Source organism: Ambystoma mexicanum, chromosome 8 (assembly GCF_040938575.1).
Source record: "Ambystoma mexicanum isolate Mex_15411 chromosome 8, UKY_AmexF1_1, whole genome shotgun sequence".
Classification (NCBI taxonomy): Eukaryota; Metazoa; Chordata; class Amphibia; order Caudata; family Ambystomatidae; genus Ambystoma; species Ambystoma mexicanum.
Window position 1 is genome coordinate 64,976,665 of NC_090929.1, and position 26,873 is coordinate 65,003,537.

At 48.4% G+C, this 26,873-nt stretch overlaps 1 protein-coding gene across 3 annotated transcripts in view; it reads left to right on the plus strand.

Annotated features, from left to right (window-relative positions):
• Positions 1 to 26,873, plus strand: part of POMT1 (protein O-mannosyltransferase 1) — a 145,040-nt gene that overhangs the window by 34,480 nt on the left and 83,687 nt on the right. For all 3 annotated transcript variants that reach the window (XR_011268474.1, XM_069609292.1, XM_069609293.1), the window contains exons 2-6: positions 9,028 to 9,162; positions 9,313 to 9,419; positions 11,522 to 11,572; positions 11,733 to 11,879; positions 16,354 to 16,465. Coding sequence is in view for 2 of the 3 variants with exons in the window: in XM_069609292.1 (XP_069465393.1) it covers positions 9,028 to 9,162; positions 9,313 to 9,419; positions 11,522 to 11,572; positions 11,733 to 11,879; positions 16,354 to 16,465 (552 nt within the window). In the remaining variant the exon portion in view is untranslated. The remainder of the gene's footprint in view (positions 1 to 9,027; positions 9,163 to 9,312; positions 9,420 to 11,521; positions 11,573 to 11,732; positions 11,880 to 16,353; positions 16,466 to 26,873) is intronic.

A 26,873-nucleotide genomic window follows, 5' to 3' on the forward strand; every position in this document is an offset into this window, starting at 1 on the left:
AGAAGGAGCCCGGGTGGCCGCATCCTCTCCAGCAAGAATGATCCACCTGGGGGTTCATAGGCTGAAGTCGGAGGGGTGGGTAGTACCACCGCAGCGTGATCTTGTACGCACATTCCCTATTAGTAATGCAGGTGGACGAGGTGTGTGTTCTGGTCCATATGTCCACCCAGGTTTGGTCCTCTATTGGGTGACCCAGGTCCGCCTCCCATTGGGCCATGCAGCGGGTCTTTGTGGTCAGGAAGTCACTTAGGAAGCGCCTGTATAGGGTGGATACTCTGCCGCCGGTTGGAAGGTCTCCCAGAGTGAGTTCTAGGGCAGTAGGAGGACGTGTCGCTGCTTGCAGAGTTTGGGGGTGTGAGCACCAGTGGCGTAATTGAATGTAGGTGAATCCGTCCCTTTCCTGGAGTTGGAATTTCTCCTTGCATTGGGCGAATGTGAGAGGTCTCCCCCCCCCCCCCATATACAGTTGGTCTATGGTCTCCAGCCCGCCCTTAATCCAGTTACGAAAATTGTGAGGATTCGTTCCCGGTGCGAACGTTGGATTATGGAAGACCGGGGAGCGTGGGCTCAGTCCTCTTGGCACTCCCTTTCGTTTTAGCGCCCAGTCCCAGGAGCTAAGGGTGTGTTTGGTTGATAGCAGGAGATCTCCCCATTGAGTCCTGAGGGGGGACGGGATGTGTGGTAGAAATCGTAAAGGTAGGGGCACTTGTGATTGTTCCAACTCTACCCATCTAGGGCGGTTTGTCGTATTTTGCCATGCCTGGACCTGTGCCAATTGAGCTGCCACTCTGTAGGCCTGCAAGTCTGGGACCCCCAATCCTCCCAGTTTGGAACTCCCCAGCATAGTTCTGAGAGGGATTCTCACTTTCTTACCTTTCCAGATAAAGTTCAGCATTTTTCTCTGGATCCCTCGAAGAGTTGGTGTGGGGATCACTACTGGTAGGGAGGCACAGGCGTATAGGAACCTCAGAAGTAGGTTCATCTTGCATGCAGTGATGCTCCCAAGCAGTGAGATTTCTTGGGTCTCCCAGCGTTTCAAGTCGCCTTCCAATTCTTTAAAAAGTCAGGGGAAATTGGCTTTGTATGTGTCTCTTGGGTCAGCCGGGATGTGGACCCCTAGGTAGGAGATGGCTCTTTTTTCCCATGTTATCGGGCACATCTTAGTCAGTGGTTCCCGTTCTGCTGGGGTGAGGCCGATGCCCAGGGCGGATGATTTATCGAAGTTTATGGTGAGGCCTGAGACCTCCCCATAGCTGGCGATTTCTCGTATCGCGTGTTTTAGAGATGAGTGGGCCTCCGAGATCGTGAGCAGAATGTCGTCCGCGTATAGGGCGATTTTGTGATGCGTGGGGCCTCTTTGTATACCCTTGATTTGGTCGTTTCGCCTGATCTTTTGTGCAAAGGGCTCCATGGTGAGTGCGAAAAGCAAGGGTGACAGTGGACAGCCTTGCCGGGTTCCGTATGATAGGGGGATTGGAGCTGAGGTGTGCCCGTTGATTCTCAGGCTAGTTTTAGGGCTATTATAGTTGGCTAGAACCATCGTTTGGAAAGTTGAGCCGAAGGCCCCTAGGGTGTGTCTCATGAATGTCCAATCCACCCTATCAAATGCCTTAGCTGCGTCGAGAGCCACTAAGACTAGTTTTTGGGAGTTCCAGGAGGCAAGGTCCACCAGGTTCATGGTTCTCCGGATGTTGTCACCTGCTGTCCGGTGTAGGATGAAACCTGCCTGGTCGGGGTGAATGATCTTCGGCAAGATGCGATTTAATCGGGTTGCTAGAATTTTTGAGTATATGTTTGCATCGATGTTTAAAAGTGCGATCGGTCTGTAGGACGTTAAGCTTCTTGGATCTTTTCCAGGTTTGGGCAGGAGGATGGTGGTTGATTCCTGCATCGATGGGGTCACTGCTCCTGTTTCCCTGAAGGAGTTGAATAGGGTAACCAGATGGGGGGTCAGTTGTGCTCTGAATAGTTTGTAAAACCTGGTTGAAAAGCCGTCTGGGCCGGGGGCCCGTGTTTTAAGTGATTTGATGGCTTCCACAAATTCCTCCTCTGTAATGAGCTCCTCCAGTTCGTCTCTTGCTGTGTCGGAGAGACGGGGCACTGCTGCCTGCTGCAGGTATTCCTTCTGTTGTGATAAGTTTCGTGGGGTTGCCTTCATGATTTGGGTCAAATAATCGATTGCGAGTCGTTGCTTTTCGGGCTCTGAGTATAGTGTGACCCCGTTGGGGATCATGCAGACCAGTGATCGTGTTGCTGCGTCTCCGCTTGGATAGCTTGGCCACCAGGAACTTGTTCGCCTTGTTGCCCTTCGCGTAGTATGACTGTTTGGCCTTCGCCATTAGTTGGGCGGTTTGTTCCGCATAGTGGGCTTCCAGTTTTTTCCTTGCTGTACGAATGATCCGTTGCGTTTTGGGGGACCAGCCTTTCTCCTTGTGGAGTGCCTCGGCCTCTCTTAGTTCGTTCTCTAGAGCCGTCCGGGTCTGACACCTGTCTCGGTGGTAGGCCGCACCTTGGGCAATTAGGGAGCCCCTGATTACTGCTTTCATGGCGTCCCAGTTGTTCGCTAACGAGGTGTCCGAGGCTGGATTTTCGTTAAAGAAATTTCTTATTCCTGTTGCGATCTTGTCTCTGGTAGCCATATCGTTAAGGATCGGGTCGTACAACGTCCATTTACGTGGGTTATTGAGGTTGGGATTCTGAACCCGGAGTTCCAAGCGCACTGGGGCGTGGTCGGATATCGCTCTTGTGCCGATGGAGACTTCTTTGACTGAAGGGAAAGTTTGCGGGGAGATCAGGAACAGGTCGATCCTTGAAAAGGTGCGATGGACGAATGAGTAAAAAGAGAAGTCTTTTTTGTCAGGGTGGAACACCCGCCATGAGTCTATTATCTCCAGGGACCTGAAGAGTCGGAGGAGGCTAAGTGCTTTGGTGAAGTCGCTTGGAGTTGGGGGGTGTGACCGTCTTTGGTGGGGTCAGGAACCCCATTGAAGTCCCCACCGACTATTGTTTGGCCCTCCACAAAGCTAGCGAGAGATGTGCCCAAGGAGTCATAGAAGTGTGATTGTCCAGTGTTGGGGGCGTACACAGAGACGAGAGTATATAGATCTCCCATTAGGAGGCATTTGACCGCTGTAAATTGGCCTTCTGGGCAGGTTTTCGTTTCCAGAATCTGTGGGTTCAAGTCTTTCCTGAAGAGGTTCGCCATACCTCCTTTTTTGTTTGTGCCAGAGGCAAAGAATTGGAGCGGGAATAATCGGGAGCGAAGCCGGGTCACGTCTACCGGCAGCAAGTGAGTCTCTTGGAGCATGGCTATCGCTGCGTCTTCGTCCCGGAGTTTCAGTAGAATTGCCTTTCGCTTGTTAGGGGAGTTCAGGCCATTAACATTCAGGGAGAGGATCCGAAGCATTTGGAGGTCCGTTGGAGTCTCACTCTCCTTTCCTTGGGTTAGGGGGGGGTTGTGGGGCAGTGATTCAGCTGCCATGTCTGTTGGGGAATCCCTTAATATCATCCTGCACTTGAGGTTTTAACACGGAACCCCAACGGGGGGCCGCAACTTTAACTGGAGGGTAGACCGACATTGTAAGTACGGGCGTACCCTCGGCCAACAGGGCCAACTGTCCCATCACGTATTGTGTACTGTGGGTTTCCAAGGAACAAAGGTTGGAAAGTATCCTTGGAGTGGGTATGAACCATGGGTATGGCCCGCCGCCACCGCCTTCAAGGTTCCTTAGTTCGAGACAAAGGTGGCGGGTCTTAATTTAGGTAAGGGCACTTGCGTCCAGGCTAAGTTGCTGACAGAACCTGGGACCGTGGAAGGGTCCTCGTTCATCTTTCTGTTTCTCCGCTGGGTTGACGACCATGACGTGCGTTTGGGCTTTGGGGAGGAAGGTGGTCCAGAGTCCTCCGTCCTCTCCGGGTTTGGCGTGGAAGGATCTCGGGGCGAGGCTGGATGTAAGATTCTCTCTGCGTCTTCCAGGTGGCTGATTCGGCGTAAGGTGCCTTTATATGTAAACTGGAGAGCTGTCGGAAACAGCCACCTGTAAAGGATCTGTTGCTCCTGAAGGAACACTGCCAGAGGTCGGAGTGCTCTTCTTTTCTGAAGAGTAAGTGGTGAGAGGTTCTGGTATATTTGAAGTGGAGTGCTCTGAAAAGTGATCTCTTCTCCTTGGCGACTGATCGCTGATATTGCCTCTTTGGTTGTGAAGAAGTGGACCCTGGTAATAACATCTGGGGGGGGTCCGAATCTGTCCCTCGGCGCGGGCGGAGTCTGTGGGTCCGGTCCAGCAGGAGCTGAGATTTGTCCAGATCTGGGAGTAGGGCCTCGAAGAAGCTTCCCACGTAGTCCGCTAACTTGCTGTCGGGGACAGAGGTTGGGACGCCCCGAATGCGGAGGTTGTTGCGACGTGCCCTATTTTCAAGGTCTTCATGTTTGAACTCCAGGATCTCGCATTTGTGATGCAGGGAATCGATGGATCTTTGCATTTCCCCCAGCCTGGTAGTGTGGTCCTGCGAATGGTCCTCGATTTCTCCGAGCCTCTGTTCGATCTCTGTGACCCTTTGGTCCGTCTGTTCAACTTTAGCGGTGAGTTCCGAGAGGCAGGCGCGGAACTCCGATTTAATATCCGCCATGAAGGCTATCGGGTCTCCTTTGGTAGCGAGGGCGCCCCTGTCCTCTTGTGGCTTCTGTGGGGTCAGTTTAGGAGGGTCTTGTTTCTTGGGTTTCTCTGGTGCAGTAAACATGGCAGAGATATCTGTGCCCTTGCTCACCTTTGTTTGCCTAGACATGCTGCTCGTATTGGGCGGTCTTGATTGCCCAGGGCAGTGGGAGGCTGCACTCGGGGTGTGTATCGCTCTCAACCCCCTCTCTGGTCCAGATCTGGGCGAGTGGGCAGGGGCGCCCCAGGAAGTGTTGGTGTGGGGGGTGGTCTCAGTGAGCCGGGAACGGTGCAGGATGGCCGACTGTTGCGTGAGGGGTGGGGTATGTTGCTGCGATGAGACACATGGGCTCAAGTCCTCTCTGGATGAAAGCGGTTATCTCGCTGCTTCCCCGCCCCTCCTCAAGTCTCATCGGTGGTCCTTCGCTGATGGAGGTCCCAGATCCCTCTGTGAACCTCCCGTGTGCGGTTCTGTAATGATGTCGGCTGTCCCTGAGAGGAGGTCCCGACTCGTTCCACGTAGCGGGGTAGGGGGAAAGCCCGCTCTCCCGGTCCCTCGGAGTGTGCGTCGGGCACTCAGGCCCCAGCAGCCGAGGATGCACTCGTGTGCATTCCAGGCAGCCTTGGTATGAATCGGATGGCTCTGTGCTGGAGTCCGCTCCCCTCCTCCAACTCCCCGGCGCTCTAAGGCCCCGTTACCACCAGGTGCGGAGTGTGTTGCTGGGTTCCGGTTTGGCGGCCATCTTGGTTTCTTCGGCTGGAGACGGGGGAGAAGTTCGGCCGCTGAATTCTGGTAGAACGCCTCCTCGGTCGAAGGTTATGTTTGGCCAGGTTGTGCCATGTCGGTTCCGGTCGCCTTAGATGGCATTGGTGACACGGTAACCCGCTTAGAACTGCCGGGAATTGACGGCGGCGGCGGGCATCCCACGGGCGGCCTCAGAGGAGCGACCACATCGATGGCGCTCCAAGCCACGCCCCTCAGTAAAAATTATTTTTATGGGAGCAAAACTGTACATCCCATTCCAAATGGGAGTATTTTATAAGTAAGTAAAAATGCTTTAACTGTAAAACCAATGTTGTTTTAATAAATATGTCTTAATATGTAGTTATTCATGCACATTAAGATACAATATCGCTCCCATTTACCCAATATATTGTCCCCATATATAATGTCACTATGCCGTTTCCCGGTGACTATACTTATGGCGACATTATATACAGGGACAATATTACACCAGCATCCCTGTGAGAACGTTCTATTTATACCCTCTGCGCCCTGTCCCATTCTATGTAACGTACATTTATAGATCTAGAAATGAGAATTAAGCTTCACTGCAACAGGACCCTGGTAGGGATACAATTATATTTATGTTGGTGAACGGTTATTATCGCAAGCGATAATGACCCATCCCGAGGTCTACAAGGCTATCAGCACATATTGGTTTTGCTGGTAAAAATGTTTTACTTTAATGATGAGTAAAGTATATGCACAAACTATCTTAGTAAATTAAATGTGCTTTTATTTTGTATGTTCCCATGTGTTAGCCGTCTCGTTGGTGTGTTAAATAGGATGTTGCAGGGGACAGAAAGGTCCTTCCAGAGAGGAAGTGTCTTATTGAAATAAATCTTGCCTGGAAATTGCATTGGCATTGTTACCTGTCTGCTTTTGAATACCGAATGTTCAGAACGCAGTCAATATCAGTAGTTATTGACTGCACTCTAAACATTCTGATTGACTGAGAGGAGGTCAATAACAATCTCAATGTGCAAATAAGGAGATAATGTCAGCCCTTTATAGCCTTGCATGAGGTACGAGTTGACCAGATGAAGGCTTCTGTTTTCTCTTTTACAGCCCTATTCTTCCTTAGCATTTTGTACTTTCCTAGGGGTGTGTGCACCATACATATTGCCAAGGAGCCACTGAATACATTTCAGAGAAGGGCTTGTAGGTGTGGCGAGAGATTGTGATCAGGTCGCGGATGCAGGAGGCATTTGTTGGTAGCAAATCACACTGGGTGTGGCGGGTCCTTAAAGCTATTAGGCAACAGTGAAAGCATTTTCTGAAACACCAGATGTTTTGCTTTACGGTTTTGATTGAAGAAGAGGCCTGCACCGCCTCCTCTTGGATGAGGAAAAAAAAAACACTTTACCTTTGTTAGGACGCATATTCATTTCTGTGCAAAAATCCTTCCACCTTAGAGACCCCCATCTCTTTTGCTGGATTTAGGAATTTGTAATTTTAACTCCTGAGTGAGGGGGGGGACATTTTTCTCACTCTCTTATGTGTTTTTCCCTGATTTTGATTGTGTTTTCACTGTTTTTGAAGTTGTGACAAACTCCACAGGCATCTGCTTTTTGTATGGTGACGCACAGCACCTTCAGTGCAGTGTCACTGGGAACTCCTTTGGATTTCTCTTAAGGTTTTCTACTGCCGGCTGAACCCTCCGTTGCTGTACAGCACCCATGGGTCACCATTTTGTCAAAATGGCCCCTGTCTTCTTGTTTCGCCATTTTCTGTTTGTGAGGTCCTTCTTGGCTTTTACTCTGTGCGTTGAGACATGTTTGAGTCCTTTGTTTGTTCTGCCTTTGGCGGGCTTCAGCCCTTAAGCCCGACCCTGGCTCCAATGTGTCTGGAAGGACAGGATGAGAGGGAGGGTCTTGAAACTCCCCTCTCCTTTGTCTCTAGGAGTGCCTGAATGAAACCAGCCCCGATTGGCCTGCTGTTCTGATAGGACAGCCTCCCTGCTGTGTGATTGAGAGCCTAGGCTGTGCATGAATGGGGAAAACTTGCTTAAAAGGCAAGGTTCTTGGGACTACAGGCAGAGTCGACCACTGGAAGAAATCTCTGCAGAAATCTTGTAGAGAAGCCCGCCGAAACCTCCTGGACCTCGAAGTACCAGTGAAGCCCTGCTGCTGTGCTGACCTCCTTTTTCACCTCGACAGAGCAGCTCTGACGGAACGACGTCTCCCCTTGGGTTAGTGGGACCAACTAACCCCGAAAGGAACTCCACTTGGGCACCATCCCCGACTTGCTGTACCTCTCCGTTGCTGCCAGAGGTCGAGTGTCCATAACGGAGTGCAACATCTGCCATGGAACAAATCCGGCTAAAAGCTCCAGGAGCCTCCTGAGGACCCTCCAGAAGCAGGAAATTCTGATCCAGAGCCCCCTCACCAGAGTGCAGGACCGAGGGAGCAGGGAAAGTTCAGCCGTTCTGCATCAGTGCTTTTTGCGAAGTGCTGAAACCGCAAAGTGCCGCTGAAACAAAGAAACCTTGTAGCTGCCGACGACCTTCTCGAGTACTGCCACAGGAGCCCTCCATACGTCCTTCCTCTTGTCCCCACGACTGAGGTTTAGGAACCAGGGTCTGCATAGCTGTAGTAAGACGGAATCCAGCTGGACCCATTTCTTCTAACCAGAGGTGGTACTTCTGGCTTGGTGGTACTTATTTTATTGCCTTAAATCGTGCTGTCTCCCTTGAGACTTGCACCTGCTTACTTTCTGAGTTATTTCAACTCCCTTTGCACAGGCTTGACAGCTTGTGTTCCTACAAGTGATTTTTCTGACCTCTCTAAGTTTGTGCAAGACATTTTATGCAAGAAGTGCATCAGATCCATAGATTGTGTCCCAAGCGACTTTGGCTGTCCTGGCTCCCTGAAGGCACTCTTCTAAATCCATTGACTTTGATACTGTTTGTCCCTCATAGGTGGTAGCTTGTTGTATACTGGTACTGCTGGGAAAGACTTATCTAGACTTCATTGGAGGATTCAGTTGTCCTCACGTATTCTGAGAAACTGTTATAACCTTTTTGCTTCCCTAACCCTTTCCTTTCTACATCCCGGAGTCTACAAAAGAGTATTAGTGTGATATATAAATGTAAGAAGCAGATCCAAAGGTTATCCACTGGCTTCATTGATTCTGAAACGTAATTTCAAAGTTTACTTGAATTGTTACAACCAATTGCCTTTTTAAAGAATGCTTATTTAAAACTGATGTTAAATAAAATATTTATAACTGAAACATTGGGTATAAGTGTTACTTGGTTACTTGTGGTGACTGATTTAATCCGTACAGCTCACATTTACTCCTCTTAAGATAGGCCTGGCTGCTCAGTCGCACTACCAACTTGTGTAGTACAGCCCTATACCAAAAGGTGGGTTGCCTAATACCAAGCAGGTAAGTCTTGTGTAGTCTCTCAGTGTGAGTGCCCCAATTCTTATCTAACAACCTTAATTCCCCAAAGCACAAACCTGCTTTTCCCAGAACTTGTGTTGCCCAGAGAAGAGACAGTGGTCTTGTGTTTGTGTTGCCCGGAGAAAAGACAGTGGTCCTTTTTAACAGTGCTTAATTTCTTTCGTTTTTCATTCCCCGTAGCCACCTTGTGAAGATGCCGAGCTTCCTGAAACTGCCTATCCTGCTGACTGTCAATGTCAATGTGGTATTGGTGGCACTGACCATCGCCGGACTCGCCAGTCGTCTCTGGGCCCTCACCTATCCCCGAGCTGTGGTGTAAGTGAACAAGTTAAAACTCTATGCTGACTTTGTGGTGTTTGTAGTGGCCTAAGGGCTGCCCTCATCTGCTATATATCACTCTGTGTCCGTTGACTGTACAACGCCCCCTGTGCCATGTGAATGAGTGTGTGCTTTTTTTCGCTGCAGGTTCGATGAGGTTTACTATGGTCAGTTCATCTCTCTGTACATGAAGCGGATATTCTTTGTGGATGACAGTGGCCCTCCACTCGGGCACATGCTGTTGGCACTGGGAGGTAGTGGCTCCAATACATTAGGCGGAGATCTCCCTAATAATAGCGCCAACAAGAGCGCCCTTTGCACGCAGCATGCACTTCCCCCCTGTCCAACTTCCACACATTTCCCCTTCATCAGACCGCTCCATTTCCTGCCTGTCCATGTCCCCATTCCTTCTCCATCAGAACCCCACAGTCTGTCTGCCCCCAAATTTCATCATTATCAGATACCCACACTTGTACTTTAAACCAGCCAATCCCTGTACATCGATCCTTGAATGAACTGCATTAAAGCCCACCCACTGTTATTGACCATCCCACTCCCCGTTTATTGGACCGCCTCACCCCGACAATCACTGTCTGTCGGACCACTCCCTGTTCATTAGGCTTCCCAGTCCCCGTCCGCCAAACCTCCCTATTCACCATCAAACACATTCTCATTCCATTAGAGCCCTCTCCACTCCCTGTTCATTTGGCTTCCCAGTCCCTGTCCGCCAAACCTCCCTATTCACCATCCCACACAACATCATTCCATTACAGCCCCGCTCCACTACGTGTTCATTAGGCTTCCCAGTCCCTGTCCGCCAAACCTCCCTATTCACCATTCCATTAGAGCCATGCTCCACTCCCTGTTCATTAGGCTTCCCAGACCCCGTCCGCCAAACCTCCCTATTCACCATCCCACACTTTCTCATTCCATTAGAGCCCTGCTACTCTCCCTGTTCATTAGGCTTCCCAGTCCCTGTCCGCGAAGCCTCCCTATTCACCATCCCATGCATTCTCATTCCATTACAGCCCCGCTCCACTCCCTGTTCATTAGGCTTCCCAGTCCCTGTCCGCCAAACCTCCCTATTCACCATCAAACACATTCTCATTCCATTAGAGCCCTCTCCACTCCCTGTTCCTTTGGCTTCCCAGTCTGTCTGCCAAAGCTCCCTATTCACCATCCCACGCTTTCTCATTCCATTAGAGCCCAGCTCCACTCCCTGTTCATTAGGCTTCCCAGTCCCCATCCGCCAAACCTCCCTATTCACCATCCCACGCATTTTCATTCCATTAGAGCCCAGCTCCACTCCCTGTTCATCAGGCTTCCCAGTCCCTGTCCGCCAAACTTCTCTATTCACCATCCCACGCTTTTGCATTCCATTAGAGCCCATCGCCCGCCACATGATGTCCATCCCACACTCCCAGTTGATTGCATTCTAATCTTGCTTGGAGGTAATGCATAACGAATGCCCATATATTGCATCTTTTATCTTGAAAACCTTTAGTGAATGCAGACCCCTGTTTCCCACCCCTAAAAAGCCATCCTGACAGATTTCCCCAAAGAATGTGACCCTTTACCCCACCGTAAATACTTCCATTATAAAGGTTTTCAAGATAAAAAGATCTGATAAATATATATATATATATATATATATATATTCGATATAAACACTATATACCTGACCCTACTCGCTCCCCTCTTTTCGGCCATGTTCACATGCTGCACTATAGTCAACATTACTGTAACCTTCACCTAACCCCTTTCATTTGTGACCCCTACCACATTTCACAGCCTGCATGACCTTTGGCACTGCGTTGCATGCTGTGTATTACATTCTCATCCATGCCACCTTGCACCGTGCCCCTGGAACTTACTTCTCCACCCACCTAGATATGTCCCATCTTGCCTATCACAGTTGCACCCTGCACTGTGTCTAGCACTGCACTCTCCTTCAGCCAGCACTGATCAGTTTGGAACCCCTACCGCATCCGTACACTACACTATCGCTAACATGGAGCTCCCCTTCAGCTACCACTGTTCCTTCTGATTTCCCACCACCTCCAAGCTATGCTCTGCCCCTTCAGCTACCACTGTTCCTTCTGATTTCCCACCACCTCCAAGCTATGCTCTGCCCCTTCAGCTACCACTGTTCCTTCTGATTTCCCACCACCTCCAAGCTCTGCACTGCCCCATCAGCTACCACAGTTCCTTCTGATTTCCCACCACCTCCAGGCTTTGCACTACCTCTAAAGCGGCACGCCCCTTCAGCTAACATTGTTCACCTCTGAGCACTTAGCATGTCCGCACACATAGTAGGTTCTGATATTAAGATGTTACCATCTTTTATCCCTTTCAGGTTACATTGGAGGGTTTGATGGGAACTTTTTGTGGAACAGAATTGGAGCAGGTGAGATGATTTTGCTTAAACTGTTTTTCCTTTCTTTCAAACTACTGTACACCTCTTCCCTCTCTCATCCCCACACATAGTGATGCTGTGGTACCACTGACATCACCCCCTCGGACCCTCTTCTCCCAGGCTTATTTGTTGCTATCCTCACTTTTGCTAGAGTATGATGCCAGCGTCCCGGTCTGGTCACTGCGGTTCCTTCCTGCCCTCGCCGGAGGCCTGTGTCCTGCCCTAGTGTACCAAATTGTTGTGGAATTGAACTACTCGCACTGCACGGCTTTGGGGGCTGCACTGCTCCACATTTTTGGTAAGTCCAGAACTCTGCTGGCCTGGAGGGAGGGGGGGGGAGGGTAAATATTAGAGTTGGGAATTCTCATTTTGGGCTTGACCTTTAAAGGTCAGGAAGAGTGGGGCAGGGCAAGTCCCTCTTGCTCATCCATCAAAGGCAAGTGAGGGGGGGGCAAACCAACCCCATGGCACGCTCACTCCTTAAGTCATTAGGGCTGGGGCAGAGCCAGTCACTGTTAGGCCATGAAAGGCCAGTTCTGGCGGGAGTAAGATTTGCCACATTGTTGACTGGTTTCTCAGAAGCTTAGTAGAGTTAGACAAGGTGCAACCACGTCCATTAGGACTATTCATGGCGCTGTGTGTGTTCTTGACCGATACTAACCACAGGTTCCTCCTACTTGTATTAATCCCTATCCATGGTTGCCTTTGACATATAGTTGCTGACTATATATTCTTTGTACTGAGTTTCCTAGACCTGCATTTACTCGTTTAAGTATGTGTATGGAGCGAGCAAATGGTGCTCTGAACAGAAACACTGTACACAAGGGCAAGACTGCAGGCAGAGCCATCCCCCACAACAATTGTTTAGTGGCTGGGGGAGGAGGTGGAAATGAAGCAGATTGTGTGAGGGGCATTGATCAGATGCACCACTTACATGGAGTAAGCATCTTCTCCCTGAGGAATGTTTATATTGCTCTTAATTGCTGTTAATTGTGCATTAGTTCTGCTATTATTTACTAGAAAGAGTTCTTTTAGTTTGAGTATGAATGAATGGTTTTCAGGATTTAAAATAATCTCAGTGGCAACTTGTATTTACAGTCTTCTATTGTGATTTCTATTCTCTACAGTGAACATTTGTACTGAACAGTAAACTTGTTTTGAGTTGGATGACCTACAGGTGGGGAAGGGACGCTCCAGGGGAAAGAGATGTGATGGTAGAATTCAAAAGGTCTGCGAGTGAGGGTGTGCTTCAGTGCTACCTAGAATTCCTGGATGGTGGGGCTAGTCACACTCTCAAGAAGCAGGCTCTTTGGAGAAAGGGCGGCGAATGAGCAGAAGCTGGTGGCTGCACAGGGCCAGTGAGGAAGGGAGAGGTTCAAGAGGTGAGTAGTAGGAATTTGGAGGAGGTGGGGTGGGGAGGGGCAGTCCATCGATGGATTTATAGACCAGGTATTGGAAGAGTGAACAGTTCTGCATGGAAAGACATCCCATGTGCAGCTGAGGTATGCGAGGAGTGAAGGAGGTTGTAGTGAACACTGGTGGAAAATCATGGAGCTTAATTGAGTGGGAAATAGTGTGAAGTAGAGTGCACAAGAAGGGGATGGAGCCAGTGGTCCAATATGCGTAAGGCAAACATTGTGAACCAGGTTTGAGTAGAGTAAAAATTAAGGTGGGGACATATATGGCAAATGTTCCAGAGGTTAAGCATGACAATCGTTGCAATTGAGGTAATGAATAGATGGAGTTTGAGATTGCGGTCAAAGATGACCATGGTTGGGAAGGTGTGAGATGCCCAGTTGCAAAGGAGTGCGGCTGTAAGGTGAAAGATTCCTTAATTTCTGGAAGAATTGAGCAGAGCGCCATTCCATGACCATTGTTGATGAGGCAGTTTGAAATGTGTCAGGAAGGAGGAGAATGAGATGGTTTGTGTGTCGTCAACGAATATGTGGTAGGAGAGTCCACATAGGAGAAGAGTTTGCCAAGCGAGTCGGAGTAAAGTATGGCCAGGAGGACCGAGGATAGACCCTGAGGAACTGCCCCTAGAATCATATTGAAGAGGAGGTTCCATAGTTTGAGACGTAGAATGAGCGATAAGGGGCGCTCCAATCGACAGTGGTATTGTGGAAGCCAAGTTGAGAGAGATGGAGACAGGAGGAAGATAGATCCACCGTTGTGAAGGCAGCAGAGATATTGAGCAGAATCGGGATGGGAGAGAGTTTGTAGCAATAAGCAAGGGAGACAGCATGGGTGAGTATAGTTTTAGTGGAGGGGCCGCAGGACCTGTATTGAATGGGGTCTCGGAGTCCGTTGTTGGGTACTTTTTTTTTTTTTAAGTCCAACTGGGGTTAGACTTCATAAGACTTGGCATTACGGACCCACTCTTAACATGGGCCTGTACTACACAAGTCGGTAGAGTGGCTGAGCAGCCAGGGTTATCTTCGGAGGGATGTATATGTGCTGTAGAGCAGTACAAAGAAATCAGTTTACACATGTATCCAAGTAAACACTTATTCACTTAAAGTTATATTCTATTCTCTCTCGCCCCGATTCTGTTTAACATTTATATCTGGGCGTTGGTCTGCCTCATTCGTTCCTATGGACTTAAATTGTTATTCCTACCCTGATGATACTCCAATCCTGATCCGTCTAGATCAGGATCAAACTGAGGTCTCAGCTTGTCTCCATGACTGCTTAAAGGCAGTCGGTGTCTGGATGGACCAAAACTGGCTCAAGCTTAAAGGAATGGTTCATCCAAAAAAATTTCTTTCAAAAATAGATAGGCAATATTAAAAAAAAAAACGATTGCCATTTTTTTTTTTCGAAGTCCCTATGTAAAATTTTGAGCAATTCAAGCTCAAAGATAGCACATGGGGGCATCCATTTTGTGAAATGGATGCCTGCCGCTGTGCTCGTTTTGGCTTTTGCGGCACTAATGAAGGAAAAGCCAGACAGCTGTAGTAAACAAAAGCTACCACTGGGTGGCTTTTCCTTCATTGGTGCTGTACGTGGAGGACGGGGACCAGAGACTACAGGCAGAAAAGCTGCAGCTGTATCTCGGTAAGTGCTATTTTTTTAATAAAAATAAACACTAGCTGCGTTTTTTTTTTTCTAGGTTTTCCGGGCTTGAGGAGACCAGAAAACTTAGAAATAAAACCGCAGCTTTAAAAACATTGTATTTATGTTTGCGGTCGCTTTTGAAGCGACCGCAAACATAAATACAACGTTATTGTGTTTGAAAACGCTGCGGTTTTTCTTTCTAAGTTTCTCAGGCTCCTCCGGCTCGGAGGAGCCTGAGAAACTCAGAATGAAAAAACGCAGCGTTTTCAAACACAACCGCGTTGTGTTTCTGCCTGCCGTGGCTATCACTTTGGGTCTCCGGTGCTCCCCCAGGAGAGCACCGGGGACCCAAAGTGAAAGCCAAGGCAGGCAGAAGCACAACACGGTTGTGTTTGCATGCCGCGGTGTTTCTTCCTACAGCTGATTTCCCATTTGGGACTCTCGGGCTCCCCACGGGGGGCCCTGAGAGCCCCAAATGGGAAATGCTAAATGCTGCAGTGTTTCTGCCTAAATTTGCTTTCCCATTTAAGGCCCAAATGGGAAAGCAGATTTAGGCAGAAACATAACGCGCTTGTGTTTGAAAACGTTGCGGTTTTTCTTTCTAAGTTTCTCAGGCTCATAGGAGCCTGAGAAACTCAGAAAGAAAAACCGCAGTGTTTTCAAATACAACCGCATTGTGTTTCTGCCTGCCGTGGCTATCACTTTGGGTCTCCGGTGCTCCCCCAGGAGAGCACTGGAGACCCAAAGTGAAAGCCAAGGCAGGCAGAAACGCAACACGGTTGTGCTTACATGCCGCGGTGTTTCTGTCTAAATCTGCTTTCCCATTTGGGGCTCTAGGGCTCCCCACGGGGAGCCCTAGAGCCCCAAATGGGAAAGCAGATTTAGGCAGAAACACAACGCGGTTGTGTTTGAAAACGCTGCCGTTTTTCTTTCTAAGTTTCTCAGGCTTGGAGGAGCCTCAGACTCAGAAGGAGTAGGAGAAGGAGTTACAACGTAACCCCCCAGCACCCCATGTAAGGTGGTGTGTGCTGGATCCACAAAAGAAAAGGTAAGCAAGATAAAATCTTACTACTCTTGGGAACTGTAGTTCCCACAAGACAATGTAATAAAACAAAAAGAGGAGTCCACGGCATCCCTCGCTGACACTGCAGAGGGTGCTGGTTGTCACAAAGTAAAAGGCAAATGCCTGTATGAAACATGTGGAGTTTACTAGGCTCCATAAAACATTAAGAATTCTGTCCCAGTAGTGAGTGGTAAAAAGTCCCACTTACTTGGGAGGTTAAAAATAAACAAAGTCCAGAGTCCAGCAAAAGTGCTGGGAGTCTCCAAGGTTAAAGGGAATCAGCACAGAAAATGAAAATTCTCCCTAACATCCGTCTGTTTCCAAGTTGACTGTTATGCCATTGAACAGCCCTGTAGTAGTTGTGGGGGGGTGGACGGGGGGAGAGAGACAGGCTAATATTTGAAAGGATTGTTTGGGCCAGCAGACGGGTCTCCTGAGCTACCTGGCTAGGCCCCAGAGGCAAGTGGATGGTTGAAGAGGGGAAAAAGCAGGTAAGCAGTGCCAGTTGGTTAAAAGTCTGCTGTGTGAATAGGCCCATTGGCGCGCAGGATGGGTTGTCGTGTTGGAGAATGGGTGCCAGACTAGCTAGTGTTTTCCATGGTGCCATCCCACAGACTCGGCTGACTTCATGTTTCTGTTCTTGTATCATCAGAGAACTCCCTCATCACTCAATCCCGGCTGATGCTCCTGGAATCGCTGCTCGTCTTCTTCACGCTGTTGGCCACACTGTCCTATCTTAAATTCCACAACTGCCAATGCAGCAGGTACGATCCTCCTTCCACTGGTGCAATAAGCTGCAGGCACTGCCAAACCTCTGGCGCAGTAAATTACAAACACATCCTGCCTTCCACAGAGACTGTAAACTGTAGGTGCAGCCAACCTTGCACGGGCAGAGTAAGCTCCAGATACTGCACATCTCACACGCATGCAGCAAACTATAGTAACTGATCACTTTACAGCAGCATAGCATGTTAGTTACAACCCCCACTCGCACCAGCACCGTACTCTGCAGGTGCATCCCACAGAACACAGGCATAGTAAGCTTCTTACTGCATGCCTTGTTTGTCCTCGGTAAACCCAATTTACAGCCTACATTGCACAAGCTGCCAGAGCAGAATGCTCTACACCAGCACAGTGCACAGATGCAGCCTGCTTTACACTGGGCAGTAAGCTGCAGGTCACATTGGCCCACTGTACACCAATGCAGTAGTTTGTTGGCATAGCACACCTTATACTGGGCATTAAGCTGCAGCTACAACCCACCTTACTCTGACCCAGGAAGATACTGGTACAGACCAACGTGCATAAGTGCAATAAGCTTCACATGGAGGCCATCTTGCAGAATTGTTGTACAAGTCTGGTGGTTGCAGGTGTGTTGAGACCTTTATTTGTACCCATGAATCAGCGGGAGAGGTTTAAGAGCCAATCATGCCATTGGCACGCGTTTCAGTTACCAGAACAGTCTGCCACTTGGGATGCCATGATTTCTGCATTTGGCTTTCATTAAACGGCATAGTGCTTTCAGACTTATATTTCTCATATATTGCCTCAATGAATTCTGATGTTACGCGTTTTGCAAGGAACCTTTAGTGCATCGCTACATTTATTGTAACCTTGATACACTACGTTGTGCCTTTTAATTGTTAACTCAACTTAAATTTGTATCTTGAACTATTGGTTAGCAAGGATTATAATGGTTATTTGTTGATGATTATATCCTGTATTTATCCATTACAAAGCCTAATAAAAATTGCTAAACAAAAAAACTAAAAAACAGCATAATGCATTTGGGACATTAGCCTTCACTCCCTTCAATCAATGTAGGGTCTGCTTATTACCACTGTTGGTTAAATTATAGAAGACCAGAATTGGTACATGATGCCCTGGTGGCATGGGTCCATCTCCTCACCCTGGTCACTCCTTTCCTTGGACCAGTGGCTGTTCTGCTTATAATCACAGGCAGCATTGACATACCTTGTTTTAGCATTTGCAGGAATTGTAACTTGCAACTATCAGCATTTAACTTTTTCAGTGAACCACCTGCATTGAATTTTTGGAAATGTACAAAAAGTTCGCCAAAATCACGCAGTTACTGTGACTTTCCCACTACACAGTATTCCGACTCCCATTACTGCACCCAAGCAGTACGGGGGTTGCGAAGGTGTCCCTCGCTCTTCTTGGTTTACACACGTTCTTTGTTCCCAGTAATTACCATAAATGCTTTAAAAAAATAATCTTGCAGACCATTTTAAGATCAGAGAAAACAATAGCGCACCTCTGTGTGGTACGTGGTGCTGATGCCTCTGGCCTTAATGCATTAATGCAGAAATTAGTGTGACGACAAAGGACGAGTACCTGCTTGTCTTTTAAACCAGATTTCCATTTTTATTACTGGGATTTTTTGCCCTATTTTAGGGAGAAAAACAGACTGGTACGCTGCTTATCTGGAGGACGGCCACCTGTGTTTCTCTTCCCCTGCACCATCCTCCATCTGCGCATTTTCCCCGTTGTGCCTCTTTTTGCAACTCCATCCACGTGCCTTCATCCCTTTTCAATAGTACTCTTCTCTCTCCTTTGTGACTGGTGTGAGAAACCTGAGGGTATCCTCACACCTACTCCCCTTGGATCCTCTTCTCAAGTGGCCTGGGAAGGTCCATCACTTTTGGATCCTAACCCTGCGGGTGCACAAGCAAGGGAGGATCACCTGGGTGTAAGGTCCTTGGGGACTGGAGAGAGGGTGCCTGAAGACAAGACATGGTATTCCCTCCCCTTCACTAACACTGACCTACCTGACCCTCCCTCAGTCTTCATGGGGTATTGTCAATCTTATCCCATCCTTTCCTGTAGTTTTCCACCATGTACTGAGAAGAGGAAGATGCAGCTAAGAGTAGTGCACACTTCCTATTGCAAACACCACTATAGAACTGGGACGAATAAGAGGAGCCTAGAGGCGGTTCATAGTGATAATACCGAATTAAAAAATCTCAAACAAAAATCTCGAATACAAAAGGCCGAAAAAAAAAATATCGAATTTTTTTTCAATGTGTTTTTTTTCAAAATGGGGGGGTTCCCCCCCAACCCCCCTTTTTTCATTTTTTTTAATTTTACCCCTTTTTTTTTACTTACCTTACCCCAAAAACATATAAATAAATAAATAAATAAATAAAAAATTCAATATTTTTTTTTTTGAGATTTTTGTTTCGGGCTTTTTGTCATTCGAGATTTTGTTTTCGAGATTTTGACTGACCACCCCTAGAGGCATCCAATAATCAGGCGTGTCACATTAACAGGCTTATACAGGTTAGACAATTGAGTTTAACTCACTTCACTTGCAGCCTGTTAAGAACGGAAGAGTATAAAAGCCCAAAAGCATACAGCAGCAGCAGAGGGGAGAGAGGAGAGATTGTGCCATGCTGGAGAACAAAGAAGACAAGACACCGGCAACAATCCCGGGAGACCTGCTAGAGGAGCTGGGCAGGACTGGCAACCCTCATATGGGAATGTGGGCAGCAGGCGCTGCCGTATTGCAGAGGTGGAGCAGAGCACAGAAGTCTGTGTCTGCGTAGCGACAAGCCCGGCTAACTGGCGGTTTGGTTTCCTATTCGGGAGAGCCGCCGGGAGTAGCTGCGAAGAGCTGGTAAGTGTGTGGAGACACTGGGGAGACCCGAGCGCTCCGAAGGGACCGAAAATAAGTAACAGTCCATGAACGCAAGTAAATGCTGAACGGAAAGATCATTTTTTCATTGCGCCAGTAAACAATATATCTATTGAATACTGAACTGCAAGAAAGTCGCTTTTTGAGTGAGCTCAAGTCAAGGCAGCATATATCGAACACCGAAATGAAAGAAAGCTGCTATTTGGCTAAAATATGATGTGCTGAATGGTGAATGAACACTTTAAGTCAAATAGACATATAAATTAGCACACTGCCAGTAAAACACAATGTGAACAGAATTAAAGACAGGTGCTGAAACTGAAGAGTTGTTTTGAGCATTACATGTGCAAATAAGAATATTATGGAAGATCGGTTATAACTACAAACGTGAGGGAGTCATACGTTTATTACAAAATGAGAACTGGTATAAAAGACTGTTACAAGGAATACAAGTGTGGAAAGTAAAAACCCAAGTCAGAAGAGCCTATGAGGGGTCCAACAGCTTTGGGGCGCTCTATGGTTGCGTGACCTGTGATGGGTGGGCTGTGTGGTCTGGTAACTGTGCCTAGACCAGGATATCCTGAAGGGTGAACAAGCTGCAAAGAAGTGTGAAATAATTGGTGAAGCAAACCGGTAGATGTGCAAGTAGATGCAGTGTTTTCTCGCAACACAAACTTTGAACAGATAAGCAATGTGAATGCTCAGCTAAAGTCTTGGGGAAGGGAACCGTTCGAGCCAAACAACCAGAGAAACTTATCTTGGGGAAGGCAGTCCCAGGACCTCCGTTTTGTGTGAACTGTGCTACATTTGAACTTGGGGAAGGGGAGCCAAGGATCTTCGTTTGGTGTGAATTGTGATGCACTCGGACTTGAAGAAGGTAATTCCAGAACTTGGCTAAACTTTATCGAAGCAAACCTATATTGGGACGATATTGAACTTGAGATCGGGAACTCAAGAAGAACTCCAGCATAAACTTTACTTTTGAACACTTATATTTTGCTGAGAAGATTCCCCCACTAAATGTAGTTATAGTCGTGAGGGAAAGCATAGGTTTTGACACAGACAGACTCTTATTTTGGACTCCTAGACACAGACTTTCCTTATTTTCTTTAGGCAGGGAAAATCCCACCATTGCATAGGGCACGTTGGGCGCTACAGCATCCTGTTTATTAATAAAGTTTTGCTTGAAACTGTATATCTGTTGTCTGTGGCATCTCTCTTGATACCATGCCTGGCTCACACTGGCCTCAGTCTAGCCCTGAGGTCTCTACAGAAGATTCAGGATTGGTAAATGGCATGGAATTCTCGTTTATTCAAAACACATTATTGGGAGTAAGGCTTTATATGCATAACAGTAAGGACTTTTAACAAAAACTCAGGGTACGTCTCAGTATATCGGTGCAAAGGTTCATGATGAACAGTAGCCACTGAGTGGAATGTTTGAACCCTAGTCTAAAGGAGAACTGTGGTCCTGAGTTCAAGTTCCCTACAACAGTTCCTGTTCAGGGTGTTGGTGCCCTGAGGGTTCACACAAAGTCACTTGCATTTTCTGAGATTTCCAATGTTCCATGGCCTGGCCAGTGGTTTGGTGCCTTTGCCCTGTGAACTGCAGCTTGGCTAGCGTGGTGAATCTGGCAATGTTATCACTGCTTCAATGGGGGGAGTCTCCCAGAATGTGGCCCGGGTGAGTCAAACTCTCTCTGATCCGAACCCTGGGGGGTGATTATTTGAGAGAGTGTCCCGGAGTGGGAGATGACCCTCATGGAGGTAGAGGTGACTCGCCAGATGAGACATGGAATGCCACCTTCTCCGGGACTAAGACCACCCCCACAGTACCCCAATCCCTTATGGTATATAGCAGTAGGGCATTAGAAATCTCACCTAGACCCAAAACCAACTGTATTTGGAATACGTATACTTGAATCAAGCCAGATAGGATCTTTGCACTAACCTGAACCAGATGAGATGCTTACAGCAATGAGGGGAATCCCCAGTGGCCCTGCGCCCCCCAACTCTGTTCCACAGGGTGGAGGGAACAGAACCCCTACGGAAACCCTCTAGGAAGAAAACCCTGGTGGAGTGTGGTCTTCTAGCTGTCTTTGGACTGCTGTCTTGTACTGAATTGGTGAGACAGTCTGAAGAGTCTTCTTCCGAAACCCGGCCTACCCTGGATCTCGCCTTTAGGTATGAGAAAGGACAATGAGTATCTTGACTGTACGGACGGAACTGGTGAATGATGATAGGAGAGGAAATGACCGGTGAAATGAGGTGACTGGAATGTCCAGAGAGCTGTGTCCCATTCCGGATAGCTGGGAAGTAGCACTGATGAGGCCGGAGTTGTTAGTCTGGAGTTCAGATAGAAAGGCGATTAATATGAGAAGTAAGTAAGGAATAATGAGTAGGAGAAGACTGGGAACACCTACCTCGGCGCTGCCGACTGGAGAGTATCGGGACAGCTGGTGGTTAAGACACGTGAAGTCACTGCTCTCCGAGGAGATATCGCGAGTGCTATGGGAATTGCTGCGATGAGGATATGTTGGTAAAGCTATGGAAACCGACAGCAGTAGATTGATTAAGGGGCTAAAGGAGACAGGGGTGAGAAACCATGCTGTGCGGAACGTAGCTTGCCAGATGTACCGTTGCCGGGCAACTGTCTTGCATCCGGGAAGAACAAGGAAGCAATCGTGAGTGAGCGAGCAGAGACAGAGGTCTGGGCGGCTTACGTTCGCTACAAGAAACAGAGGTAAGAAATAGGCGCAGAATGCAAAGGCTGAGTAAACACAAGTCTCCAGGAATTCAAACTTATGAAGCGTCTGCAGTAATGAGTAGCGACGCACTGCATCAGAGCCTCAGCTTCCAGATGAGCTCTATCAACATGCAGGAGGGGCAGAGCTACAAGCTGGAGAACTGAATAGACTGCAATGTGATCAACAATGCAAGGTGCCATCTTGGGAGAAGGTGTTGTTACCATGGCTATGCGTCTCCACCGACGCCAAAGGGACCAATGCCCTCCATGGGCCATGACAGAACCTTGGACCCCCTTCAGCAAACCCTAAGGATACCCCTTCCCCTAATGGACTAATGGATTGTACTTATCCTACCATTCCCCTAAAATGTACTGGGACGAGAAAGAATAGGAGTGTCCTGATTGAAGATCACTTTCATAGTACTGTGTCGATGAAGATTTCCCCCAATGACTCTCAAGGGAGTTATAAGATCAGTACTGTGATGATGGATAAGAATGTAGGAATGTGGATTACCTGTAAGAACAATATACAGCAGTCCAGTCTTTCCCAAAATCATATTGGCCAGAGCCAGTATAAAAGCAAGGAAAGACTCAGGAAGTATGAGAGATGCCCTCCTTGGTGACCTGGCTGCAGGAGAAGGGACTGCTGTTCCAGCCAAGGAGAAGGGGAAACCTTGCACCGCAACTACTCACGGGGAGCTGAGAAGTGCAGGAGGAGGGAGCCTAGGGGACCAGTCTGCCCCCCTCCAGAAAGGGTGCCCCAGCCCAAAGGTTACTGAAGACTTCCTCACTGAGAGGGAAACCAGGAAGAGAGTTTCCCATGCAAGGAGGCGTTGGCTGGAGAAACCGACGCACCATTGCGGGAAGGAGAGGTCCTGTCCCTCTCAGTTGGAACCGAGAGACCGCGGGGCTGGAGGAGCTGCAGAGGAGCCATCCAGCTCCAAGCGGTGAAAGAAGAGGGTTGTTGGGCCGAAGAAGGGCTGCAGGAACGCTATAAGCTAACCGAAGATTCCTGGACGTTGGAAGCTATTCAGCTGCACCACTTACTTGAAGGAAGCCTGACACGGAGCAGCGAAGCCCAGCACGGACCGCAGCGGGAGAGAGACCAGAGAGCGATTGGGGCAAAGGAAGAAGAGATACTGGTCGCGTGTTAACGGTTTGCTGCAGAAGCGAAAAGGTGCACCAAACCGAGCCGGTGAGTCCCCAAATGGGAAACTGGGACACCGGAGCATAGCGGGAATCGTGCCACATGCAAATGAATATTGAAGCAAGCAAAGAAATGAAAAATAACCGCTGCATGCAAACTAAAAATAAAGTAAGTGAAGTATTGTGATAAAGCCAGTGGGCACTTGGTCAAAGGGAAAAACTGAAGAGGAGTTAGACTTACCAGTATGTGAGTGTATGCAATACACACATGAATCAGAATTCCTGGCAGGATAGTATATCAAGCAGATTCAGTATTAGAAATTGCAAAGAAAGAACGACATTTCAGTTTGAGGTGCGTGGAAGGCCCCCGCAAGAGAAACCCTGACAGAAGGGTAAACCAAGTAAAGTAAAACTGCAAGTGCATTGATGAAAGTCCTGGCAGGGTAGTACACCAGGCGAGTATAAAGTAGGGGGTCATAAAGGGAAACATGACCACCAAGGGGGGTCCTGAGAAGGACATACCAGGACGAGCCAAAGGCTGTGTAAAAACTGGAGAAGGAAGGGGGAAAACCTGGTAGGCGAGGACACCAGGTATCCTGGCAAGATAAAAGATACAAAATCAAGTTGTTTAAACATCACTTGTATGGTGAAAAAAGAGAAACTTAAGGAACTGATATCTTTTGAAAATCCTGCAGAAGGAAGAGAAATACAGGGGAAGGGAATCGCTCCCTGGAACAAGGAACTCTGTCCTTCTGGAGATTTTGTGTTGGAGTTATACATTTCATTTGACTATTTTTCAACCACTCAAGGCCAAAGACATTCCGCTTTTCACCTTAGACTTTATTTAGTAGAGTGTGAAGGTACGAATAGTACTTTGGACACAGGGCGGTTTTCTTTTGGACATTCTGACATTGGCAGATCCTTCGTTTTGGTTCTAGGTAGGGAAACACCTCTAGTACAGGGACAGAGAGGCATTTCCCCACACCCTTTTATTTTTATAAAGGTCTTTGACCAAAACCATGAATCTCTTGTGTCCGAGTCTCATTCCTGATTCCTCACAGTGCTCAGATGGCATTTGATTTCTTCCACGCCTGCGCTGGCTGGATATTCAGGCTGCATTCATTGTCACACGCCCCCAGCCAAGAGTGGTATGACTGACTGCCTGTCCCGTCACCAATAACCATGCTGACTCTAATGAAAAGTCCAAGGGTGTTTATTTAAAAGCTGAATGGTCCGAATGGCCGCTTCTGTTCTTGGTTCTTTGGGGTCTAAGGGACTGGGGATAATTGGTCCTAGGGCCGCCCCTTTTCTCTCTTCCCTGGGCCTAGGACTCACCTCCCAGCCCCAGACGTCCCTACCGGGTTGTTCGTCCCTACTGATCGGTAACACCGATCTGTTCTACTAACTTGGACTGTAGGTGTTTTCCCTAAAACGCTGGCTACCTGTCTTCCTAGGGAACTTCTAACTTTTCCTCTCCTATCGTTGGTTAGTCTCCCCGGGATTAGGGACTGGTGCCTTCTCTCACCCAGTGTCACGCTCACATCTTTCACAGCCTCTCACTCATGACCTTTCACTATCCTGAATCTCTTCTTCTCCCACCAGGTTACTGTCCCTCCAATCTCTCTCTGCCTTTCCACCTGCACCCTTTAATCTTCCTTCCTTTCCCCCTCCTATTCTTTATTACCCCTTGTAGTTCCAACTACCCCCCTACCTTGGTTCCTGTCTCTCCTTCCTCTCACACTGCTTCCCCACATGTTGCTGTTCCCCTTCTTATCATTTCTAACTCACTTAATGCCAACAGCCACTCCTTCTCTCCCACTCATTGTCATTCTTCCCCTTCCGCTACTTTTTCTATTCCGCTACTACCACAACCTCTCTGCTACCACTGTCTTACTCTCACTGCACCTCCAGGGTTATCATGCCCTGCTCCCCTATCTCACTAGCCCTGGCTCAGACCCCCCAGGGACATCGAAGGATAAGGTGCCCTGCACCCCTCTCTACTACCGCTTTACCACTTGTATTCTTCCCTCACTACTCCTGCCACTTAGTACCTTTACTCCCACCTACTACCTCCGCTCATACTACTATCCCACTCCACCACTACCCCTATTCTACCTCTAATACTCACACTCTCCTCTCTTACACACACACTCCACAGATCTAACAATTAACAATAGCCTCTGCACACCAGTCGCTCTTGCCTCCTCTGGTCTCTTGGACGTCCTCCTCAGTCTGTCCTCGCTACACACCTACACACACACCTACACACACACACACCTACACACACACACCTACACACACACACCTACACACACACACCAACACACACCCCCCTGCCCCTCCGGGGGAGTGTTTAGGGAGACTTCAAAAAGTGCTTGTAAGCCACGCCTCATTTCCGGAAGCCTCTCTGGCAAAGAGAGTGGAAGAGTTCCTGAGGAACGTCAGTCGCTGTTATTCTAATGGGTCTTTTCAATCTTAATATCTCTGGCAAGCTGGTGGGAGCCTCATTGATAAGTCCTCTTTTCCTGTATGATGTGTAGATCCCTGGATACTTTGCTACACTGCTTTCTCGCGTGGCCAGTGTTGGGCTCCCGGCTGTGTGTTGCGAGGAAGTGCAAACTGCTGCTGCTTGGTGGCTTTCCTCTGCTGCCTCCCGCTCCAGTTTTCCCCGTCAGTGTTGGGCGCCATCCTAATCATCAGCAGTAATAAGTTGTGGATGGGAGGGGTTCTGTACACACATGGGCGAGCACCAGGGAATGTTTGGGGTGGACTCCATCCCTCCCTCCCTCCAGTGACACGGCCTGTATGCAGGCCCTGTCACATATGCAAGGCTCAGGTGTTTGTGTTTGCTCCTCTAGACCTGGCAAGGTGTGCATGCTGGAGGAAGGAGTTGGACAAAGAGGTGGCTTGGTATGAACACTTCTTCATTAAACAATAAAATAAAAGAACAGGCCTAACTCTCCCTATTCTAAGGGGTATTCCCTACCTAAGGAGAACTTGGGTGCTTGTCTTCCGGGTGGTTGTCCAAATGAAAAACTCCTGTCCAAAACGCCAGCCCTCCCATATATGAGGGCTGGTGTTTTGGACAGGAGTTTTTCACTGTTAGCCGGATCCTCTCTTCTGCATTGGACGGGCATCCTCTTGGTTCCAGAGGCTTCCTCCGACCTTCCAGCCACATCATCTCGGCCAAGGACTTTCTTCTCTGTCTAGCGTCTTAGTTTCCAGATTTGAACTACCCGGGAAGGAGCTTCTTCTTGCTTGTTTCCCTGATTCCCATTCAGACAGTCCTTTGTCTGTTTTATGGACAGTAGCTGGGTACTCCCCAGCACATTGTCAAAGTCCCTTGTCTGTGTCGATGATGCACACTTCAGGCCACCTCTTCTCAGTACTTTGGAAGTCACATGAAAGAGCAGTTTGTATAACTCCTGCAATCTTCTTCTTCGCAGTATTTCCACAAGCCATGAATTGGGTGTTATGGAAAGAAAAGGAGGAGTGTCACAGACAGTGGCACCGTAAGGGGCTTTTCTTACAGTTCTTAGGGATTTAAAAGTAAGAGGGTTAGAGAGTTCCACCACGGAACGGGAGGCCCCATCTCCATGAGGGTAGTCCCTCCCTGTGAGGTCCT